This window comes from Haemaphysalis longicornis, unplaced genomic scaffold (assembly GCF_048455015.1).
Source record: "Haemaphysalis longicornis isolate Haplotype H1 unplaced genomic scaffold, Haemaphysalis longicornis Haplotype H1 scaffold_23, whole genome shotgun sequence".
Classification (NCBI taxonomy): Eukaryota; Metazoa; Arthropoda; class Arachnida; order Ixodida; family Ixodidae; genus Haemaphysalis; species Haemaphysalis longicornis.
The window spans coordinates 3,572,395-3,595,343 of record NW_027526306.1 but is presented as its reverse complement, the minus strand read 5'-3'; the positions used below and the strand labels follow the sequence as shown (position 1 = coordinate 3,595,343).

The 22,949-nt window shown below is 46.2% G+C and overlaps 1 protein-coding gene across 1 annotated transcript in view; it reads left to right on the top strand.

Moving 5' to 3' along the window:
• Positions 1 to 673: 673 nt before the first annotated feature.
• LOC144172506 (uncharacterized) overlaps positions 674 to 22,949 on the top strand; it is a 98,453-nt gene continuing 76,177 nt past the window's right edge. The window contains exon 1 of the mRNA XM_077701192.1: positions 674 to 734. Coding sequence (XP_077557318.1) covers positions 674 to 734 — 61 coding nt within the window. The remainder of the gene's footprint in view (positions 735 to 22,949) is intronic.

Here is a 22,949-nt window from a genome sequence, read left to right as displayed (position 1 = left end):
CCGCAATTTGTAATGCGAAATTAATCCTCTTTTCGAAGCAAGCGGGAAAACGTCCTTCCGTCAAAGGATAAATACAAACTTCTCCTCAAAGGGATATTTACAAATTTGCCGCGCCCCTTCGTTAGGTGAATAGTAACGACAGGGATGAATCACAAACAACCAGTTTCCAAACAAGCTGTGGAGTGAAAAAATTGAAATGTATTGGCAGTGCACAGAGACCACAACGGTAGCGAAGTGGGTGAACTTCCCTAATTCGGAAATTACAACCACGTTATGTTTTTCAGCAAACAACAACATATTTGTTTTGTTTATTGCATGTGCAATGAATATTCCGTCTACTTTGCGCTGGGCATATAAAAGGAAGCTATCATTTGAGTGAAGACACTGCTTGCATTGAAAGAGATAGTGGTTTTTTTGGCGTAAGAATTGACGCTTTTCCTTGTACCTTGAGTGTTCTTTCAGCTGCTGATGCCAGAACAATTCACAACACCTTCGCATGAGAAATCGTATGCTACTGAAGAAGCATAATTTGTTCTATATTTCCACCCAATTTGACATAGCTGGTTGTAGTGACATAGATAGCTTAAGGGGTTGTCTTTTTATTTCTGTTACTTTATAAACAATATTTGTGACACAAAATATTTGTTAAAACAGTGCGAAGGCGACCGTCAACATGACATTTTCCAAGACTAATGGCACGCTATACAACGAGATGAATTCCACAATCAAGAAAGGTAAGCCCCATATTGACATACTATACTCTAGAGTACGAACGTGTTCGAAGGATGACCAGCAAATCTGGGGGAACTAGAAGGGGTTTAAAAAAACACAACACATTTGTTCGTAATTGGCGAGAGGGAATACTTTCTATCTACTTGAAATACTGTTGGAAAGATTGGAATTTCACTGTGGTGATAAGCATTGGGTGGTCTGTTGCCCTGCCGCAACGTAAGAATCTTCCTGTGTATTTACCACACACCACACACGACACAAAGGCCTTTTTCTGTGGGCAAAATAACGCAAGACAATATATGTATATATATATATATATATATATATATATATATATATATATATATATATATATATATCAGAAAAAGAAATGAGGGGCTCATTCAAAACAAGAGAGAAATACGGGTTGGCACTAAAGAGAACCTGGAATAGAAAAGGGGAGAAGGTGATAGGTCATTGAAGGAGATAAAGAATGTGGAAAGACAGAAAAAAAGTGGAAAAAAATTATCCGCATGGCGGGATCCGAACCGACGACCCCCCGAATACGCGTCTGGTGCAGTTACCACAACGCTAACGGCGGGGCTATTTTCCTCTCCACCTTCAGGGCTATTTATGTTTAGGTATTTCTGTTTCCTGTGATTGGGGTGGTAGCCAGCGCCACTCGGACTACTCCAGGTGAAGAGGACATTTCGTCTAAGCATTTGGTCGACTTCCCGCTGAATCACACACCGTTCGGTAAGAGACACGCAATATGGGCCCCGAAGAGTAGGGCTGACATCACCCGTGCTAATGGAACGTGTTGCAATGGAGTCTCACCTAAGGGGCGGCTCTCGAAGCAAATAACATGTCCCCTTGCCTGGCAAGAAGAAAGCGGAGCTCCTGGGCTTGCTCAGCGGGAAGGTCCGGAGAAATCGTTGCCATCAATCCCCGTTTGATGGGATATTGTGGGTGCTTGCGTAGACATCTTCAGCTGTGTCAATGGCTATGACAGAAACTTCTGGGTCATCGAATGGTGAACGCAGGTAAATGCATATTCCTTGCAGATGGGTTCCGGTCGAAAGTCCGACATTCAGGAAAGGGAGTGTGATGTGGTTCTAGGAAACCGTTACCACCGAAAACAGAAGGGTTACGTTGCGGTCGACCAGCACGTCGTTAACCGGTGAAACAACGTAATAACCATCCAGCACGTGCGGAGATGAGGTCACAGGGAGGTGGGTCACTACAATTGCTGCCAATCGATTGTGCTGGGTGAAACGAAGCCGGGGTGGAGGTTTGACATCAGTAGTACGGGGGCCTAGTAGCTTGAGATGAAGAAAACCCGAGCGGCCTCCAGTAAGGCGGCGTGATCAGCGAGAAAGTCAAGCCCGATAGTCGCGTCATGAGGGTACGTGTTCAGAGCCGATAAATATCGCAGGGATTTCATGGCCGGCAATTCCAACACCGGCAGAGCACATTCTGGCTACGGAGTTCATTCCACCATCTGCGATTCTCAAAACATGAGGCGTGATGACTTCCCGTAGGCAGCAGCAAAGGGATCAGCTCATTACGAACAACTGCGCACCTGTATCCACTAGAGCAGCATCCGGTACACCCCCGACTTAAAGGGCTAATAAGTTGTGCTTTTCAGTACGAGTATGTAAATCATTTTTGGGCCAGGTCGGAAATTCAGCGTCACCTCTGGCAGCTGCACTGCCTAGTGTTCCAAAAACGATCGGTCGGCACGGTCGGGATGCGGGGAAGGGCAGCGAGGCTGCGGCGAGCGGGACTGGCGAAGTTGGCGCGAGGGTGAGGGGTTGAAACGCGCATGGTGCACAGTGTAGGCATTCAAGTGCTGGGCATGAGAACTTGGACGAAAACGACGCTGCGTATTGTCAGAACAAGAAGTTCATACGGAAATAAATGACCGGCAGCCGTAATCGAGAGATCTATTGGGATGCGGTATTCAGTGATTCCTCTAGTAACGAGCGATGTGGTCAAGGCGGGAGCAATTAAAGCCAATCGGCTGGTCATATTGGGTTAGCCATTCAGCGAGATTGCGACGTGCGTTACGGCGAGGTGCACAGGAGGTTAGGTGCGTGGTAGGCCAAAATTTGTGCATAAAAGGGGGAAGATGCGTATGTCCGGCGCTGCAGACTGGATGAACTTCCATGCTGGCCATTTCATCACGAACAACGGCCCGGATCACAGAGATTGTTGGTAGTTGGCAGCGATCATCTGCGCAGGGCAGTGCCGTGGTCGGGGCTATTGCTTCTAGCTCGCGACGGAGGATTCTTGCAATACCCGCAGAAGGTGCGACCGGGGCTGATTACGGGGCAGAGGTGCGAGGTGGAGGCAGAGGTTATGGCAGGAATTCGTCGCAGCTGTGTGCGGGAGCCGTGGAATGTGGTGGGCTATGCGGCATCCCTCCGCCTGCTCAAATCGTCGACACTCTTTGATGAATGATTAAATAGCGGCGCAATCCTTACAGATTACCAGGGGAAATGCGTCGTCTGCAATTCCCTTGAGGATGTGGCCAACCCTGTTTTCCTCCAACATTCTTACGTAAACCTTAGAGCATAGGGCCATGACGTCCTCTACATAGATGGTGTAAAATTCAGTAGAAGGTTGAGCACGTGTTGAGAGCTCCTGCTTTGCCTCTAGCTGGCGACTCAAGGTGTTTCCGATCACCTTTCGAAGCTCTTCATTCAAAACATCCCAACTGGTTAGCCTATCTTCGTTGGTTACAATCCACTTTCGAGCCGTTTGTTTAACACGAAAAATTGGCGAGCGTGAGCGTTTCGTCCCACCTGTTGTGAGAACTCACACGTTCGAACATGCCGGGTCAACCTTCTACATCAGTGCAGTCTGCAGTAGTCAGGAAGCCGGGGTCATGAGTGTGGGACGCAACGATGAGCGGTGAGACTGACACGGGCTCATTGGTAGACATCGCGTGGTGGCAAGCGGTTCTCCCGCTCCGCAGTGTCGTGTTGCGATGAAGCCCTGCTTGCCATTGGCACAAGAATGAGGGTCTTCCTCTACTAAAGAAATCACGTGACAACGCTGAAATAGGTTGTCCGAGGGAAGGTGTTAGGAAGGAAAGAATTCTGAGCCATGGTCCCAGAAAACGGAAGAAGTTGGATTTAGCAACAAAGCGGACAATATCTGATGGGTACAGGCCGGTTGAAATGGGTCGGCTGCACAGGTATCCCACAATTTGTGCATCATTTTTTAGTGTGAACGCACCGGAATGGCATGGGCGCATGTGGTGTGCTAAACGGCTTTGTTGCACGACTCCAGGCAAAACGTGTCAAAATTCCGCATACGATGATGCTGAATGCCTCGACAGTAAAGTTAGAGAGCTGTAAGCATTTCCATGTTCATTAAGCACAACACAATGACACAGGAAGTCACAAGTTCTGCCGGCGATATGCACGCTGCGGCGGACATCACCGGTGCGCAATGAGCAGACCTACTAGCGGCCTTAAAAACGTTCCCACCCGCCTACTGCAGCCGAGCTTGCATCAGTGTTCAGATTCGCCACTTTTGTGGCACAGTGTACAACGCCGGGATTTCTCTTTGGACGGCGTTCGTAAGCACGTAGACAGTCCGGTGAACTTTAAGACGCAGAAGATAAAGCAAGCGAATCCCACGGAAGTATTTATGTTAAATAAAGTGCGGTGGTCATTGTGTTATGGTGGGAATTTTCCGTGGTATGAGGGACAAATTGGTAACCTACCACTTGTCACAATGTCGGAAAGCTTTCAGTGATGTGCTCAGTTATGAGATAATCTTCAACCATTCATATTTTATATTTCGAATTTTATAGATCGAACTACTACGTGACCCCATTGGAATTCGATATATGCTTGTTGGACTCTGTACCAAAGTTTGCTTATGTCCTTTGATTTTAAACCCGTATTGCTTCCCCGACGACCTTGCCTGTATTTCATGCTAGTCTTAAACAGCTTATAAATATTCTTTGGTGCTCGCTAACGAGTTTAGAATAGCTTTGTGACTTGTACGTTATGATGAGTGGCTATTTAAGGCACGTTTTTAATGACAATTGTAATCAGTCGACAGAGTGGTAATGGAAGCAAGGGATGTCAGTTGGGATGGCTTTTCCAAGAGAAACTCTACTGCAGCATTTCGCGTATGATCGCTGTTTCAACACATAGCGCATGACATTTATAGCATGTCTTCACAGAATTTTTAATTACCTTTGAAATGGTCACATACACAATTAGGCGGATTAGCGAGTGACAAGGATAGCTGCCGTCAGCAGCTCAAAGGCGTTGTTCCTATCTAAATTTGGCTGAAACCGAAACACACCTGCCCACAAGTCTTATATGCACTCAAAAGTCTTGGCTAGTAAATAATTCCGCCACCATGAAAAACGCATGGAAGATACATCAGTTCAAAACGCCATCATTCATTGAAAGTGAAAGCACGTGCGAGGGTAAAGTGGTAGAATTATTTTAAGTTTTGCGAACAAATCTCGCAGTACCTTTTTCCATCCCGCTCGAAAAGAGAGGGTCAAAATAAAACGTGCGTTATTCTCTACTGGTGAGCGTGAATAAGATTTGAACCGTAAAGCAAAACTCACGCTACGGCTGCGCAATCCGTGATATTCAGTAGTATCCTCGGGGTCGGTCTAGCGCATGAGTTAGCCAATACCTTAGATTGGGGACCAAGACCACAAATTACTGCAACCCGCACTTCGGCGCACGAATTTGTAGAGGTCGGCGTTCCCAAACTGCGTGTAGTTGGTACCAACTACAGGACGCTGGCGGGCTTCTTTCGCGCATTGTTCGTTACACTAGTAACCTGCTTTGAGGTTACTTTACTCTATGTGCGGCACTGAGCCGTGACGCTTCATGGTCCGCTTTTTTCCAGAACGACCTCGAATGGAATCCCCTGCGTTGATTGTTCGATGGATGTATTGCACGGCACCATGATAGAAGATAAAAATTCGCCCCACGTATTATGCTAACCCGGAAATTACTTAAACAGCATTTTCTGGATTGTCCTCTCCAGATGTTTGGTTTGTTCTTTATTTTTAGGGGTGGTACGCAGTTGTTCTCTGGAGCTCTGTATTCCTGTCGCGCCACTATCATTACGAGAGCTTTGGATCCTTCTACAGTCTATGGGTAACCCTTCAGGGACTACATGCACGCCCCGCTTGAAGGATAAAGGCATTGGCAACTTTTACAGTTTCCTTGGGTACATCGAGCTTCTCCTTTTGCATATGAGGTTCTCTGTGGCTGAGACGCCCGGTTCTGTGCTCTTGGTGTAGGTATTATGCTAGATTGTGCATACAAATCTTTTATAAAAGGGACGATGGTGTGGCAGTCACCCAATGAATTTCAGAAGATCTCGTCTCCAGTCTTGCCACTGGTGGCAATCCCGCAGATCCGTACCCAATGGGTTTTACGAAAGGTAGGTGAAACCAGTGGCACTTCATCGAAGCTTTAACGGCGAAGCTGTTTCGCAAACCGTAATTTTTTGTGTCGGCAGTAAGAAATACCAAGAAATAGCCGAGCGGGCGCACGTGAGTGCAATTTTCGCGTAGTCGATCCGCAGTTACATACTGGTCGGCGCAGAAAGTGTACCCCAAGACCGGCCCGTCTATGGCCGCTTTCTGGCATGTCCGGCCAGCATCCAGGTTCTGGCAGCCACTGATCATGCGTTGAACGGCCAACATTCGGCAACCAGCGCTTCGGCATTTTTCCGTCTGCCCGTGTCCGGACGCACAACGGCGGCTAACCGGCTGCCAGATATTCAGTTCTCTTACGGATGCCGATGTTGAGAAAGAGAACGGCCGAAGTACGGCCTTAGGGCATCCGTTTTTTCTTCGGGAAGCGGTAATCGGCCGAAGCACGGCAAGCGACCGGCCACAGAATATGCGTATTCTTGCGGCAGTTGGTGTTCGAAAGGAGACCGGCCGGAGCGCGGCTGCCGTGCATTCGTTGTTTCAACGGTGAACCGCGCGTCCGGCGGACGTACGGCCCCAGAATATACGTTTTGCATTCGGTTAGCTGTCTTCGGCCGAATTACGGCCAGCGAATGGCCACAGAATATTTGGCAACCGGTGTTCAAGAGGAGACCGGCCTACGTAAGGTATCTGGTTATACGTCCTTTTTTCGGCAAACGGCATCCAGCCGAACAACGGCTCGCGCCTGGGCGCCGAGAATTCATGCACAGACGTGTTTGGAAGGAGACCGACCTGTTTTTTTCTGGGGGGACGAAGAGCCGTTAGGGAGCCGAACGACGGGGACGCGTTTTTCATCCGCTCCGTGTTTCTACGTTTTAAATGAACGAACATCGTTTGTCAAACAGTAATGAGTGTTCTCGGTGAACGGGCAAGGTACAAGGACTCACTGGGCATTAGCAGGGAACCTTTTAGGACATCGAAATGTCATTTATTGCCACAAGAAGACTGTGCCACACCGACGGGTGAGCTAAGCCTCGCCAGTCATCGCCGCTACCACGCTTCTGCCTCCGGCTTCGTCGAGGCATCATCTCGAGGCTATTCGCCCGCTCAAGAAATGGAGAGCATTGGAGACATCGATCCATCAGAGATGGTTCACCAAAATAACTGGCCTTCAAGGGCGTCGAGCAAGCGGCAACCACGCAGGAACTAAACCGCCACCATGTCAAGGACTCCCCACCAAAGAAAGGCAAGTGCGAGCAAAAGCGCAAGTTATTCTGCTTACAATTAAACTGCGACAAGCAATGTTGCACTATGTTGTTGGTGATAAACGTAGAAGAGACTCGCTCGTGCATTGGTAGGATCAACTTCATGCCCTGCACTATGTTACTTCAGGAGATTTTACGACTGCCTATTTAGAAAAAAAATTATTTTAAGTTTGCGATAACAACAGAGCCTTGTCACTGACGAAGCCTAGCTGTTAATTTAGTTCTGATGTTTGAAGGTGAGCTTAGCTACTCTTGGGATATGGCTCATTTGGTTAAACATAATCGCCAACATCCTAGCAAACACGGATTTTGTCAGGATTTTCTTGGCTTGGTCAACGCAGATTGTTGAGTTCACGCACGATTTGGCTCTTGCAATAGATAAGCTTAAAGTGTTTGACTGTATATTCTTGGACTGCAGAAAAGCAAATGATGGTGTTGCATATCACCTTCTGCGTAGTACATTTCATCCTATGAACTGAATGAATCGGTTTTTGCATTGTTATTACTATTGGCCCTATAGCTTTGTTCAAAAGTACTGTGTAGTTAACCGGACTATAGCGAATGAACGTGATTCCGTATACCTGCAGCTTTATTCGCATTTAATAACATCCTGGTGTGCTGAATCAGAAAAGTTTTTGGATGTTAAACAGTGTGTTAACGGCACCTTTACAAGAAAACCTTCATTCCAATTGGATACGTATACCGTAAATTATGCTGCTTTGACAACGGCCGAGAAATATAAATACCTAGGAGTTTATTTAGGGAGCGGTTAGAGGTTAAATAGGCAGGTTCACACTATAAAAGTTACGGCTGCATATGTTTTTGGCTTTCTGAGACGAAATTTCAGTGAACCTTCATCTAACTGAAAAGAACAACCGTATTTCACTCATGTGCGCTCAATCTTGGAGTACGCATGTGTTTTCGTGGATCCCTACACCAAAGAGCTCGTTGATACGCTCGAAAACATACAGAATATGTCAGTGCAATTCGTATTAGGTAATTGGCACGCTCAACTTAGCATGAGAGAAAGTAAAAGTAAACTGAAATGGCAGGACGTGAAAGATCACAGACGAAACCACGGGTTTAACTTTTTTCGTAATATCTATTATTCGAAAACTGTTGTAGAAGGGGAGAAGTATGTCCAAGCGCCATTCTACATATCTCAAAGTGGGACCGCTAGCTTAAAGCAAATTATTAACTTTTCTTTAAAGGTGACGCCTTGCGCGATTCATTTTATTTTACATCAGTACTGCAGTGTAATTATCTTCGACGTATGATTGCATTAACTGTTTATATTGACGATTTTCAGCGCGCTTTGTATTATTATTTTGTTATTTTGTCTCATATTTAATGCTTAGTGTTATGTATCTCCCTTCTGTAATGCATGCAAAGGAAAGCAGGTATCAAATAAATAAATAAATAAATAAATAAATAAATAAAACAATGAATAAATAAATGAATAAAAATAAATAAATAAATAAATAAACAAATAAAAACAATAAATAAATAAATAAATAAATAAATAAATAAATAAATAAATAAATAAATAAATAAACTTCCAGAGGCGCAAGTTTGCCTCCGACGGGTTGAGAACCCTACGCATTCAACCTTGACCAATAAAATATTTATTGCCCTATTCGTTGCAGTATGGAAGGTTTCCTGTATACATGCTACCATTGCTATGTTATTGGTTTGAAACAAATTATGTAACTCTAATTTTACGCCTTTCCTTGCGTGAACACAAAGGGATACAACTGCAGCCACCTGAAGCAGGGCGTCATTCGCGACGCGTCTAGAATTTTTTGAACGTAGTATGACATTAGAAGAAAATTAAGTTCTTTTGGACTATTGAGTGGTGTGGACGTACACTCATGAAAACAACATTAAAATAGATTGAAAATGAAAGTACCTGTTCGCTCCTTCTTAGGATCAGCCCTGCGCAAGATCATCAGAAAAGTTGATCGAGTAGAAAATGTCTTTGCAAGAAAAATGGGCAAAAACAGGACATACTTTTTTGTGAAGGAGTTATATTAAATGCTCCTGAGTGTTTTGTTGAGAACCAAAACGCTTCGTAAAGGCATTCACGCCGGTTTTATATACATCAAAATTGGTCAAGCAACTGTTATAAAAATAGTTTATGTAGTCATAGCATGAAAGTGTTCCGGAATATTGCCCTAAAAGAAATTGGCTAAAAGCGACGCAATTTATCTCTCTGAAATTCAACCCACTAAAGTATGCGCCCTCCGCCGCCCCCCCCCCCCCCCTTCTCTTTCCCCGTTTATTACAGGTAAGCCGCCCCACAGAGGATATCAGGATCTGGACAATACATCTATTCAAGCTCTACAAAGAACTGAATATTTTCTGTGTTCGGCAGTAAAAGAGGCACAGCAATTAAAGGACCGACAATTTGTGAGCACTGTTTAATAAATAAATTTTGCTGTCAACTGAGGCTGGTAATTAAGCAAAGCTGCGCTGAAAGCTTGACGGCTGGTGCTTGCGCGCGAACTCACTTTGATGTGGCTGCATTGGACCCAAAATGCTGGGTTTGTGCTGCTTCTGCACTGCGCGAATGAGTCATCTGCTTGCGCGACATGCAGTGACCGGCCTCAGTACAGCTAACGTACTGTGGCTGAACTCCAATGCCCGTAGCACGGCCGTATTTCCGGTAGCTGTAGTCCGGCTGGAGTCCGACGACCGCATCTCGGCTGTCCTCCGGCGGACGTACTTCGGCCGTACACGGGTGGCTTTGGAATGGCCGGAGCCCTGCGGCTGGAATCTGGCCGTGTGACCGTAAGCCGGTCGACTGGCCGACGGACACTGGCCGTTGGACAGCCATCGGAGTACGGCCGTATACGGCCAAAAGGCCCACATTTGGACATGGGCCGAACATGGCTGCCGGAAAACGGCCGGACAGAAAATCACCGGCCAAAGTACACCGGCCTGTTTTAGGCCGAACAGTCCTGTGCTGCCTGGGCATGAAAACACCTGGCGCTTGTGTTTGAAGGCCCCGCGACGACCACCCAGAGTCTCCTGCGCAAGTATGTCAAGCAAAGCATCCCACTTAGGAAGATTGGCCGCGATTTCGGCGACCGTTCGTCAGTTAAAACAACTAAGAAAATGTCTTGTGCACGTGTGTGTGTTCCCAGCGTCCCCTGCCTACATTTACCAAGCCAAGCATTCCCAGTAGGGGTAATTGGTAAATATTGGCAAAAAACTCCATCGTTTGCCGTTCTCGCAGCCACACATGCTGGGAACGAGAAAGGCACATCATAGCGTAGAGCCCTTCACGGTGTTGCACAATTATAATCACATTTAAAAATTGAAAGCAGCTCACACCTATAGCTAACATGATGGAGCAAAGGCGGCTGCGGCAGCGAAGAAGCAAATCGGCTGCAATTTTAAACCTTCGTGATGGTTGTGAACTTTGCGTACAGCTCCGCCACATTCAAGTCTTACGGGTTACTATGAGCTTCTCCGGTTCCTATTTCTAAATGCGCGTGCTGTGCCGAGATAACCGCAAGGCGGGTCGTCGACGTATGGATCTGAAATTTCGTCGGGTACGTGTGCAAGTATATCCGAAAGATAACTCGTCATCTTGCTTACAAATCGTTGCCCGGTCAAAACAGGGCTTCTTGGAGTAATTCAGGTAGGACTTGCAGGAAAGCTATTGGCACGATAATGTTGTACCTATTAGGCCCTGCCGCCTTTGCGAGGCAGAAAGCACCGTCGTACCAGCGTCCACTCTCGCCCAGTACACCACCGTAGGGGTTAAACCCCACGACAAGAAACCCGGCCGTTTAAAGAATTACTAGTCATTTTCCTTTCTGCTGCCCCCACAAGCGGCTCGCACTGCGAGGTTTCTCTCTGTATGCACCTTACCATTGTCGTCTCATCGGGCCAAGATACCTGCGGCACACCTGTGGAATACTTGTCGCACACCAGTAGTAACTTAGGACTGAACCGGAGACTCAACATTACCTTCAGGTTTGGAAGATTCGCCACCCCTCTTTGGGGAAAATAAAAGCAGAGCTTGCAGAGGTGGAGCTGTATGGTGAAGAAATGAAAACCACCCAGTAACATAGCGACGAACCGAAGACCAACTGCCGTCACGCGACAACAGCCTGGGGCCGAGTTGTAAGCATGGCGTGAATAAACTTGACGACAGCCATACGCTGAAACCCCTAGATAACGCGACGAAGCCTGCCGTTACCACGACGGCTACAATCGCAGCCAGTAGCGACTGACCATGAACACGTAGCAGCCACGATACTTGACACCGACATAGCGTAACCTTGGAGACAACCACGACTGACATTCAGCTATTTGTCAACGGCCACAGAATAGTGGCGCCGACAGACACAGGAGACGAGTAGTGAGTCAGGAAAGGATTGCTCACGTACAAGTTGAAGAATGTTACTGAAGTTGAAACAGCTCGCACATCCGCACAGCAGGAAGCCATCTCGTCACGCAGAGATGACTGTGCGCGTCGCGCTGCCCCATTAACACAACTTGATCTGCTTCATTTGTTGAACTCCCAACTGTCCATATGATGTTATTATTGAAATTGACTGTTGAAGCGACAACGATGCTATTATTGCGTTACAGGCCAAGACAATTACTACCTTTTCCCTGATTACGCCGTGATGCTCAATCCTAACTCCAAGGAACGGACTTTTCTACAAATACCTGATGACACCGCATCACACACCCAGTGTGTGCAAGCCTTTCGAGCGCCCATGATGAACTACCAATTAGCTCGCATCGACAAATAAACTTAGGATCGCCTTTACCATGGTTTGTTCAGACATTTCATTTACAAATTATTCGCATATAAAAATGGCATCTATTGCGTTCATGTAAGATACAACCAATCAAGTCACGTGATCCCCATCACCTACATTCAACCTTCAACGCCTTCAAGACGTGTCTGATGACGACTTGTGGCCTCCCTACTCAGTCTACGGGAACAGGGTGTTAGTAAAAAAACGAAAGCGATGTGGGCTTTGCTACTCCGCTAACCCGGCAGTTTTTGTCACTCTCCAAGCGACGATTGGCGCTCCTGGCGTTGCTCAAAAAACCACGGAAGAGTAGCCCTACCGAACCGTCAGTCACCATCACGTGTATGCACATGGGCGCAAAGCTATCTGGACATAAGTTAAAGACATCCATGGTGACAACATCCCACTAACGAAGAAACGTCCCCTGCTTGCCATATCCGCGCAAAAGCGCCACGTCTGAAAACGTTTTGCTGTGTCCAATTTAGCACTCTAGCCACGTTTACTAGTCTCAGGCGGCAGCTTTCCATCTATTTAGCGGATAACACGTTTGTTCCAACGCAGTTTTTATATTTTATCCCACAATATTGAGCGCAGGTCAACGTTTAATAAATGCACTGCATACAACAGTAATGTCTGGCTGCTCCTCATAAAATAGGCCCAATAATATTTTTCCTACATTACTGTAATCAGGCGTCTGTATGAAAGAATTTGTGTATACGAACTTCATACAGAGTATTGCCGACTGAGGCGTAACTAATGTTAATAATATTTCCAAAAGGAAAAGATTGAAATCTTTTTGTAAAACGGAAACGCTTGAAACAGTTTCTGTTGTGTTAGTGGTAATTTAAAAAAAATATGCGGTCAGGCATGTTTCACGTATATATTTTTTTGTTCGTATAACCGGTACCTATTCGGAACATGATTTGTCGTTTCTGGCAGTCCTACACTAATACAACGGGTGTCAGTTTTTTAGCTTAGTACCGTACCCTATTATTGTGTGTTGCGGACATACATCCCAGTTTTATTACTGCGGCGTGTGACCAAAGAAAAAAGTCTGTTCCCATAACGCCGTATACGTGGAACGTTTCAGGAAGGAATATTGACACAAAATCAACTACCCCTCTGATAAAACGACGACAACGGGGAACGGAAGCTTTCAAAAGTAAACCCATCCCAAATCTAGCCAACTTAGGAGAGAGCCGGCACTATATATTTAGTATGATTAGTATAGTGGTAACACTATTCCGACATTATATGTGTATGAGGAAGTGATGGGATATAGGTCTGCGTGGAGTGACCCATTCGAACGGACATCAGCTTCAAAATGGGTAGGACCAAACTTCCATTACTATCAGGGAGAGGTTTTAGGGGCAAAGCTCCTCTTGCTCGGGCCCTGTCCCGGCCATACATTGCACATTGTACACGGCACATTGATGAGGATTGTGGCAGGATCTCCAGGGATTGGTCAACCAAAGATTGGCCGAAGAGGTCATAACATTCAACGCGTTCGTTGCTACCCAACAAGGATGAGAGGAAGCAGAGGTTGTCGTTCGTCGCCTGCGAGCAGAAGACACGTACCGGGTTTACGCGACACAAGACGCTCTGCAGAAGGCGACGGCCAAGGTGGCTAAAATGTCACACACCGTTTCGCCAACTTACCGATGGAGATTCTCATCGTCCCAAAAAAGCCCTACATATACACCACAAACATCGTCGTCGTCGACGATCTGTGGGCGAATGTTTCACGGTTTTACAGATAAGCATTTTAGCTTCGCCCCTCTCAGCATCATTCACTTCGTGGAGATGGCGGGAGTATTTCTAAGTTTTTTAGTGTACCCTCGATTAGCTTCGTCGTGACAGAAATTTGGCTTTCGTGCCGTGCGTTTCAGCTGGTTTACAGACGGCATCATTGAGGAGCTCAATATTCTCTCCTCTTACATTAGTGTCCACCGGAGTTCAGATATTCAGCTGTCCATGAAGAATACGGGTAAAGAATAAAAGGATTTAAAAGGCAACTAATTACTACAAAGATTATAGAAAAACGGTACAACTAATTAATTCATTTTAATGCTCAGCGTGTTCAAAGGTGGTGCTGTGTCAAGGGCTTCCAGCGGCAGGTTTTGTGGTCCCCACATCTCGGCGTGCAGAAAGCACCAGGTCCTGCGTGGCGCTGCTCGAAACCTCACCCGAAATCAGACTAGAAACCGGGCTTAAATTCTTTGCCTGTCATCCACCGCTCAGGAATGAAGAAACTGCACTCTTAAACAAAACACAACACAAAACACTTCTTTTTCTACCAGAGCAGAGTCTTCAAGCGCGTAGAGCACGTTTGAGAGTTGTCGTAACTTTGCGTTGTCTAGGCAAAAAAAAACTTGTGAACTCTTTGTGTCCTCTTAGCAAGGCACCTTCAACTGTCTAAGAAGCGCCCACGGATGTCATTGTGACGCCCCCAAACTCTGCTTAAATTCCTTGACAAGTCCCTAAAGTACACGAAGCCTTTTTGCCCTGCGCTGGTGTGTGCGGACATAGCCATTTTTTCAGGATCGCAAGCTTTTCCTTAGGATATAGGTCGAGGTCCCGGATTACCCGCTAGCTGTCTGGTTGGTCGTCAAATCTTCTCAGGCCAGTAGGAAAAATCTCTCTGCGACGTAGATACCTCTTTACTCTACACAACTCAACGCCTGAGTTGGGCGAGCCCGGATTTGGTGGCGGAGGCTGCTTATCGGCCTGCGAAACCAACACGCACTTGGTAGCTCTGGCTTAAAGGTTGGTATCTTAGCGGCTGGCTCCACGGCGACCTTTGCCAGACAAGACAGGCAGAGGTAGGAGTGTCATAGCATCAGACGGGCCTGTTATGCGACGTAACCGTGCGCTCGCTTCGCATGGCCTAGAAGAGCGAGTAAGCTGGAACAGTCTCTGAGAACCTGCTTCGTTGCTTACTCCTAAACCACAGCCAGTGGCTCAGCAGCGGCTGCTTTTATGACGTCCTGTAAGACTTTGAGTTTAAGACCAAGCTTTGCTCTATTCAGTTTAATTGCTGCATCTTTTTGGACATGAGAAGTTCATGGTCGAGCGGCCTGAGCCTGTGTACGTGTCCAGGAAGAAACCGCGCTGATTGCGGGAGAAATATTTCGCAGCGATCCCGAGCAAGTACATAAACGAGCACATAAGACACGCTGGGAATCATGTCCTCTCGGCGGTCGCATTCCTCTTCGCACTCGCTTAACCGTATGGGGCCGATGACCTCTTACGTTGGGATGACTGGCCTATTGTATGTAGCGGACAGTATCTCGAAGCTGATGTGGAGCCGCCATGCAATCAGTTTCGGTAGCCAGCGAAAAACGTCAAAATGTGCCCTTTACACACATTCACGTCCCGTTGACCCCACGACATTGCCGGTAGCGGCTAATCTTGTAATTCGTGTGCGACGTCAGGTTCACCATAGTGGCTCGTCGCGTTCTCGGGCTATGTTCACGTGGCTCATCTTTTGGGGCGGCAATCGTTTTTGCGGACTGACAGTTCACGCTGTCTGTATCTTCTCTAAGAAGCCTTGCTGCCACTCTCGAAGAGTCCTCTTACAAAGAAACACTTCAGGCGTAGGATGATCGGCTGAGAAGCGACAAACAAGAGGAGCCTGCCTTGCCACAGCCCTTCATTCTCTGTGGCCTTTCAATAGCTGGCGATCCTTGCAGAATGTACTTGTTTTAGGAGAGCTTTCGACGTAAAGCTTTTCCTGTGGGCTTTACCCTGGCGGTAGAATACGTGGACATTTCTTTTATTCTTGCATTGCGTATTTTTTTAGATTCGATGCATCCGCTATCCATAAACTTAACGGGTTAACATTGGAAGGAATAAAAAGGCAAGCTTTATTAGGTATGAATAAATACAAACCGGTACAACTGAAAAAATATAATTTGCTTCACCTCAGCCCTATAAAAATTGGTGGTGTCACAAGAGCTAGCAGCAGTAGGGTGTGTGGTCTCCGTGTATTAACTGTCGGCTTCCAGACGTGGCCCGCTCCTGCTTAGTTTACCTCGGCATCTCACCTAGGCTCGAAGGCAGGAAACCAGGCCGAAGTCCTCTTTCGGTCGTATGCCACTAGGGGATAGAAAAGAACCGCACACACACAAATACGACACAAAAAGGTACTCTAAATAATTGCTCAAAATTGGGTATACACGGACACAAGCCGCACCGGACACAAGCGGACACAAGCGGCACCGTGTGGGTACGTTTTTCTTTTATTTGTGTCCCACATTTTTTGCCGCAATATTTAATGTAAATATGGACAACCAACGTGCCAAGAATGCTACCCTTAGCAAATCAGTTCTTTTTCCTTTTCCATGAAGAGACATAGCGTGGTTCTAATTCCGCAGTTTTAAGGACCCTGGCGGCTCATCGGTGAACGTGTGCTCAGAACTACTAAAGCTTACTTTTTATATAGCATATTTCTAGATTTCTTAGATTAAGGGTGTGCTCTATAAAAACCTGTCACCTTAAGGCTTTTTATTTTGTTCGGGAAACTGAATCAAGGGATGCACAGACACATACATACATACATACATACATACATACATACATACATACATACATACATACATACATACATACATACATACATACAGACAGACAGACAGACAGATTGAAATGTTTTGTAGTTGAGTAATCTAAGAAAGGCTATGCCCCTAACAAATTGGTGCTGCACGCTTTTGTTTACACTGCTGGGGAATCGGCAAATAAAAAAACTCGAGTGCCTACTTCCAAGAATCGATGGTGCCCTCAAACATCTTTGCGAGGCTAAGTACGGCTATTCCATGAAGCTGAAAACCCGGTACTAGACAATTGAAGTGGAGGGAATATGAGGAGACAGTGTTTAAAACGCGGAACATAATCCGCGAGTTCAATGTGATGCCGTTTGGAATGTACACAGCAACAGCTGCGTTCGAACGTATGAATAACACGATGCAAGCACACCTATAAGCGGCACACCTGTATCGTGTACCTCTACCACATAGACATATTCACCAAAAATGTTCATTGAACACTTTGCAAGGAGTCTCTACTCGTGGCTATCCGTACGTCGGGTTCAACACCTCGCCTTAGTACTGCCGCTTTGTTTATAATCGGCGCAAAAAATTTTCCTCAAAACCGCACATACACCCAAGGTACACCTAAACGCAAAGACAGCTTTCGCTACTCTCACCTGCTAAAGAATAGGTCAGTTGACCGAGTTATGACGTAGAAATACCCTGGTGATCCCATAAGCAATAACCGCTCGTTGCAAGCGTGTAATGAGTACGTAAGCAGTAACGCAAACTGCATGCTCGGCTTCCTTCACCGTAACTTTTCTGTAGCCCCTATTGCTTTAAAACAGCTGTAATATAAAAGCGCTCGTCAGATAAAATCTAGAATATGGTTCTTCGATTTAGGACCCGCATTAATTATTAACTTCTAACTCCGTTATATACAAGCCGTGCTGCCCGACGTTTTGTGTGGAACTACTTTAGGACGTCTATTGTATCTTCAATCAAAACTCATTTACACCTTCCCCACCTTTCAGTAACAAGAAAAACCGCCTGGTTGGGCCTTTTCTATATTTTTTACTGTCTTTGACATCAAGCGCAACCTTTGTTGCAGTTTCCTCATATATGTTTTCACAGATTCATCACAATTTCAAGGCTGAGTTGCCATCCTCCTCCACAAACACCCTCTGGAATTCCCTCCTACCGAAAGCTGCATCCATTTTTGAAGAGGGCCATATAACGCTTTTTTTTAAATTGCGTTACCCACTTTTCTCTGCAGCACCGTAGATACACTTTGACTATTGTAAAAAAATGACTAAATAAACATCATAGTTAAATTAGTGTTATTCTTATATCCGCTTTATTTGTCGTGCTGTACTCTCAATTTTTATTCATTTGGCTTATACGTCTCCTGAGCAGTGAATATATTGTGTTATTTATTAAGGCTAAGTTTTACTAGCTTCCTTTTGGCGCGAACAATTGAGTTTCTGTTTGTTTCTTATGGTTTGCTGCCAGGGCTTCCCCGTTCGTGGCTGTTTTGTCTTGTGTTTTAAGTGAAGCGCACGTTTTCTTACTCTTTTAGTTAGCGTACCGGTAAGGTTTTTTCGATAGACTAGGCGTACTGAATCGATGTCACTATCACGTCGTTCTTTTTTATTCGTCACTATTCTCCGTGTAATGACAAGCTCCAATCAGCGAGAGACCAACAGATAAATTATCGAAAAAAACGCTCCGGCATTTTATTTGCCGACACTATTCTGTACACGTGACTTCGCTGACTGCTTCTATACGCTTGCGTTTTCTAGTTTACAGAGGGACACGCGCTCGCTACAAACAATTTCATTGGTTTTGCAAATTCGGTCATCTCTTGGCACATGACAACGTGATAACTAAAGAAATAATTTCTTCAAAGCACGCTAGAAGAGTTTAATAGGAAGCGTTAAATACGTTAACAAAATCAGGATTGTATTGTATAGAGTTGTTTTGCCTCGTATCCGGCAGAGTCCCAGGATTACCATCTTCCTGCCCCTCAATGGACATTTCTATTCGTGACGCAGTACTGCTTTGTTGTTCAAGTTCATTTAATGCCAAGTGATTCCCGAGGTAAGTAAACCACCTTTAAAGTGAGCCATCAGCGATAAATCCCGTTAGTTTTAGGTAAAGAAATTTCCTTTGCTTGTAATTTAACATATTTGCTCGACATGCGCAATTGAAAAAGCTGCAAACATATACTCGAAGTTCATGAATACAAGCTAGATGAGAAAAACTGGGATTTTTGCTTATAGCTGCAATTTGAACACAGGGTTCTGACACTGCTTTCAGGTTTAAGGATTGTGATCCCTGATCTGTCAAGGCAGCCTATATTATACAAGATGTTTATCAAAACAAAATATTTAGTACGTTTCAAAGGGTTAAATAAAAATACTTCTTCTCTATACTTGGGACTTCGAAGCTTCTCTTGGAAACCTGCGCCTATGGATGACTGTGGACATTTATTTTAGCAGCACTAGCGTCTGTTGAGTAGCAACTCCAAGAAAAAAATTGCCGAGTTTGTAGCACGAATGATACATTTGTTTTCTGTATACATAAAAAATAGAACTCATTTAATTTGCTGCAACAATATTTCGCGAGCAAGAAATCGAGCCATAAATTGACAAGGAAACATCGCGAATAAGCCCCTGTCTGTACCACTGGCGCTTCTCCTAACGTTCGCAGCGTGATTCATATGCTTATTAAACCTGGGCAAGCTACCGAAGAAAAATTCTTGCTGTGTCCATTTCAAGTGCTCCTTCGAAAATAGGGGCCACTGAATAGTTCTCTGTACTATCCCACACACGTGGATGAAGATTGAGGTGGCATAAGGCATATTGTATGGCGCTGCCGTCGTAAGAACGAAGTTTAAGAGATTGTAAGGTCTGAAATTATTTCTACCTTATTGGGAAAATCGGCGATATGGTGAAAATTCCGGCACCTCCGAAACGTGGCCAAAAAAGCTAAAATGTTGCATTTCGCTATTTTGCTACATTCAAGTTGAACCTTGCCTACTAAATCCTATTATGTTGGTCACTAAGGGCAACCGAGTGGATACCTAGAGAAGGCAAGTGCGGCAGGTGGCGGCAGAAGCTTGGATGGGCAGATGGGATCAAGAAGTTTGCGGGGATAAATTGGTCGCAGTTCGGGCGCGAACCAGATAATGGGAGATTAATGGGAGAGCCCTTTGCCCTGCAGTGGGCGTAGATAGGCTGGTGATGATGATGATGGTGGTGAAAATGACTAAATCCCCATTAGTTACATATAGCCAGAAAACTGAACGTTGCAACTGAAGCGCAAGAAACCATCCAATGCGGGTATTAGACTCGCGACATAGACAATCATCTGGCAAGCCTCTAGCGGAGAGTGCACGAACTTACTCGCACTTACCGAGATAGAGAGAAAAGACACAGAGATTTACAAAGAATCCGGTCGCCATATCGCCTTATTTCAGACTATCAGCGACAAATAAATCAGGATTCGTGGGCGACAATGTGTAGCAATCTCACTCACGAGTGGGGGCTCTGGGAACTATGGAAACTGCATCGCAAGTTCAGTGGCAAAAGCCAGGGCAGGAAGCCACTGTTCCATACCCTCAAGCTGAAGGAACCGCGGAGTGATGTGGAGAAACGGCTTATTACATTTTTCCTACGGCTTCTATGCTACCTCCACCACCATTGCCCATCGATATTCCTGATACTGAATTAGACTCTCCGTTTACTATGGCGGGAATCCCACAAAGTTGGGTCGAAAACAATCTGCCCCCAAACACGACAAAGTGACCCCCAAGCACCCCTGCAATCTGTCTCCCGAAGCGCTACCCCAACTACTCACTCAAATAATTCTTTATGGTTACACGGTCTCGTTCCGAATCATTTAAAGCTTACACTCATTTTCCCCATACCATAGCCAAAGAAGCCGGCCGATAACCTCCAAAACCTGCGCCCCATCTTATTAACACCTGTATTGTGGAAACTAATCCAAACGCTCATCAATATCCGCATCATCCACGACCTTCAATACGTAAGAGCCTACTTTCATCTTGCCCACACTCGTTTTCGACGAAACTTAGGGACGCACGACCGCCTGTGGCTATTACAGCGGGTTATAAACCCCCCTCATTACAACAGAGCAAATCCGGACCTAGTCATCATCATCTATCTTCGAATGGCATTGGACAATGTTACCCAGGCGGTGATACTTGAGGAACTAGCCGAAGCCTACCCTAGCCGCCAACCCTAAACCTGGATTTGGAATTTCTTGCAAAGCCGACCCATACTACTGCAGGGGTCACACCCGGGATGGGATCCTCGTACTTACTACCTGCATAGAGGAGTCCCTCCAGGTTAAATCTTGCGACCCCTAGGAGACCATTTGGGACCCCTACAAAAGGGAACACGTTGGTTTGTAGTTTGCTATAGAGCAATAAGCACTTGTCCTACTGAAACATGGATGGACTCAACCTTTTTTCTAGCGAACAAACACGGAGTTGTCTGTTTCCCTTCCTTGTCTTAGGCATTTTACTCTTTGCGTAACACACCAATCCACTCCGCTCGACCACTCAGGACACCGGACAGTTCGCAATGGCACGGTGGGCGTATACGTGCAAACCTTCCCCCAGCACAAGGAACATGTCAGTCAGTGGTGGCATGAAATCTACAGCAGTGTGCAGGCACCCTATGCAGGCACCAACTCCCAACGGGAGCCTGCATAAACCGGCAACCGGGTATGTAGGCGTGGTTAGAAGAGATAGGCACTGCCAAAACTGCGTTCTAGAAGCCCTTCAAGATGAACAAGAATATTGGCTCACGTAGAAGACGCTGCAAATCCGGGCGAAATTATCAGCTACAGGACGAGCTGGAACTTTCCGCGGCAACGGCGGCACCAGCGCCTTTCTGTTGTTTTCGCATCCGTTAGCGCTTCTGTTCCGGTAGACCCTCCTTGGATTCCCCAGGTTCTTCCACCGAGCGAGTGACAAGCGTCCTACCCAGGGTCCTTAAAACTTGGAAGGACCCGGGATTTATTCTTCTGCACAGAAATGTGGCTGTACGTTTTCCCCTCGCATCGTAGGCCTCTTACTGTCTGTGTAACACACCAACGCAAACCCAAACCACTCGACCATTGAGGACCGCTAACAGGTCTCATTAAGCCGCGAGATTTCCAAGTTGAGAGTTTCTGCCACCACAACTTGCATGACATTCGTAGTGGCATAAAACCTAACTGTGCATGCAAACCGCCCTGTTTCCACCCCAAACCACTGCACGCATAAACGTGACGGTATAGAAGTGATGGGCTAGTGCTCATGCGTGAAATACACGGGCGACCCGCCGCGGTGGCTCAGTGGCTAAGGCGTTGCGCTGCTGAGCACGAGGTCGCGGGTTCGATTCCCGGCCGCGGCGGCCGCTTTACTGATGGAGGCGAAAAGCAAAAACGCCCGTGTGTACGAGTTTTCGGCGCACGTTAAAGATCCGCAGGTGGTCAAAATTAATCCGGAGCCCTCCACTACGGCGCGCCTCATCGCCTGCGTTGCGTCGGCGCGTTAAACCCTACAATCAATCAAATACACGGGCAAAGTTGACGCGCGAGAAGTCTTTCATGCTGAAGTAGAATTATGGGCTCACTTCGACGTTCAACGTGGGCAGGTTGCGTTGATAACGCCTCATAAAGTGCTTCCGCCGTTATCACCAGATTCCGCATCGGTTAAAGAGGCATCGGTGGGGGCGAGTGCAATGACAGTTGTGAAAGCGGGGTCGACGCTGGTGACGTGGAGCGCCGCAGCAGGCGCCCAGTAAAGCGGCTCGCCGGCATAAAAACTAGGGAAAGGAGGAGGGACCCTTAGATCTATACTACGTCACAGTCAAAGCAACTAAACCTGGATTCGGGCGCACTGATTAAGTGAAACTTAAGGTGGGATAGAATGGCTTGCCATTATTTGCGTTATCGCTTAAAGGCACTCAATATCAATAACCATCAACATTTTGGAATTATTTATAGTACAGGATTGATCGCAAACAAATTTAATAAGCTTAACCCAATTTTTTTACATATAGATTTGGAAGCAAGAAGAGAGGCGGGATCGGTTCCACAGTGTGAGCTATGGCGCGTGGAATTTATGAACGATGCATATTGTTCATCAAACAATACATCGACCCCTCGATGGAGCTCTCCATTCCTAAAAGGCCATTATGACAAGAAAGAACATACGTGCTGC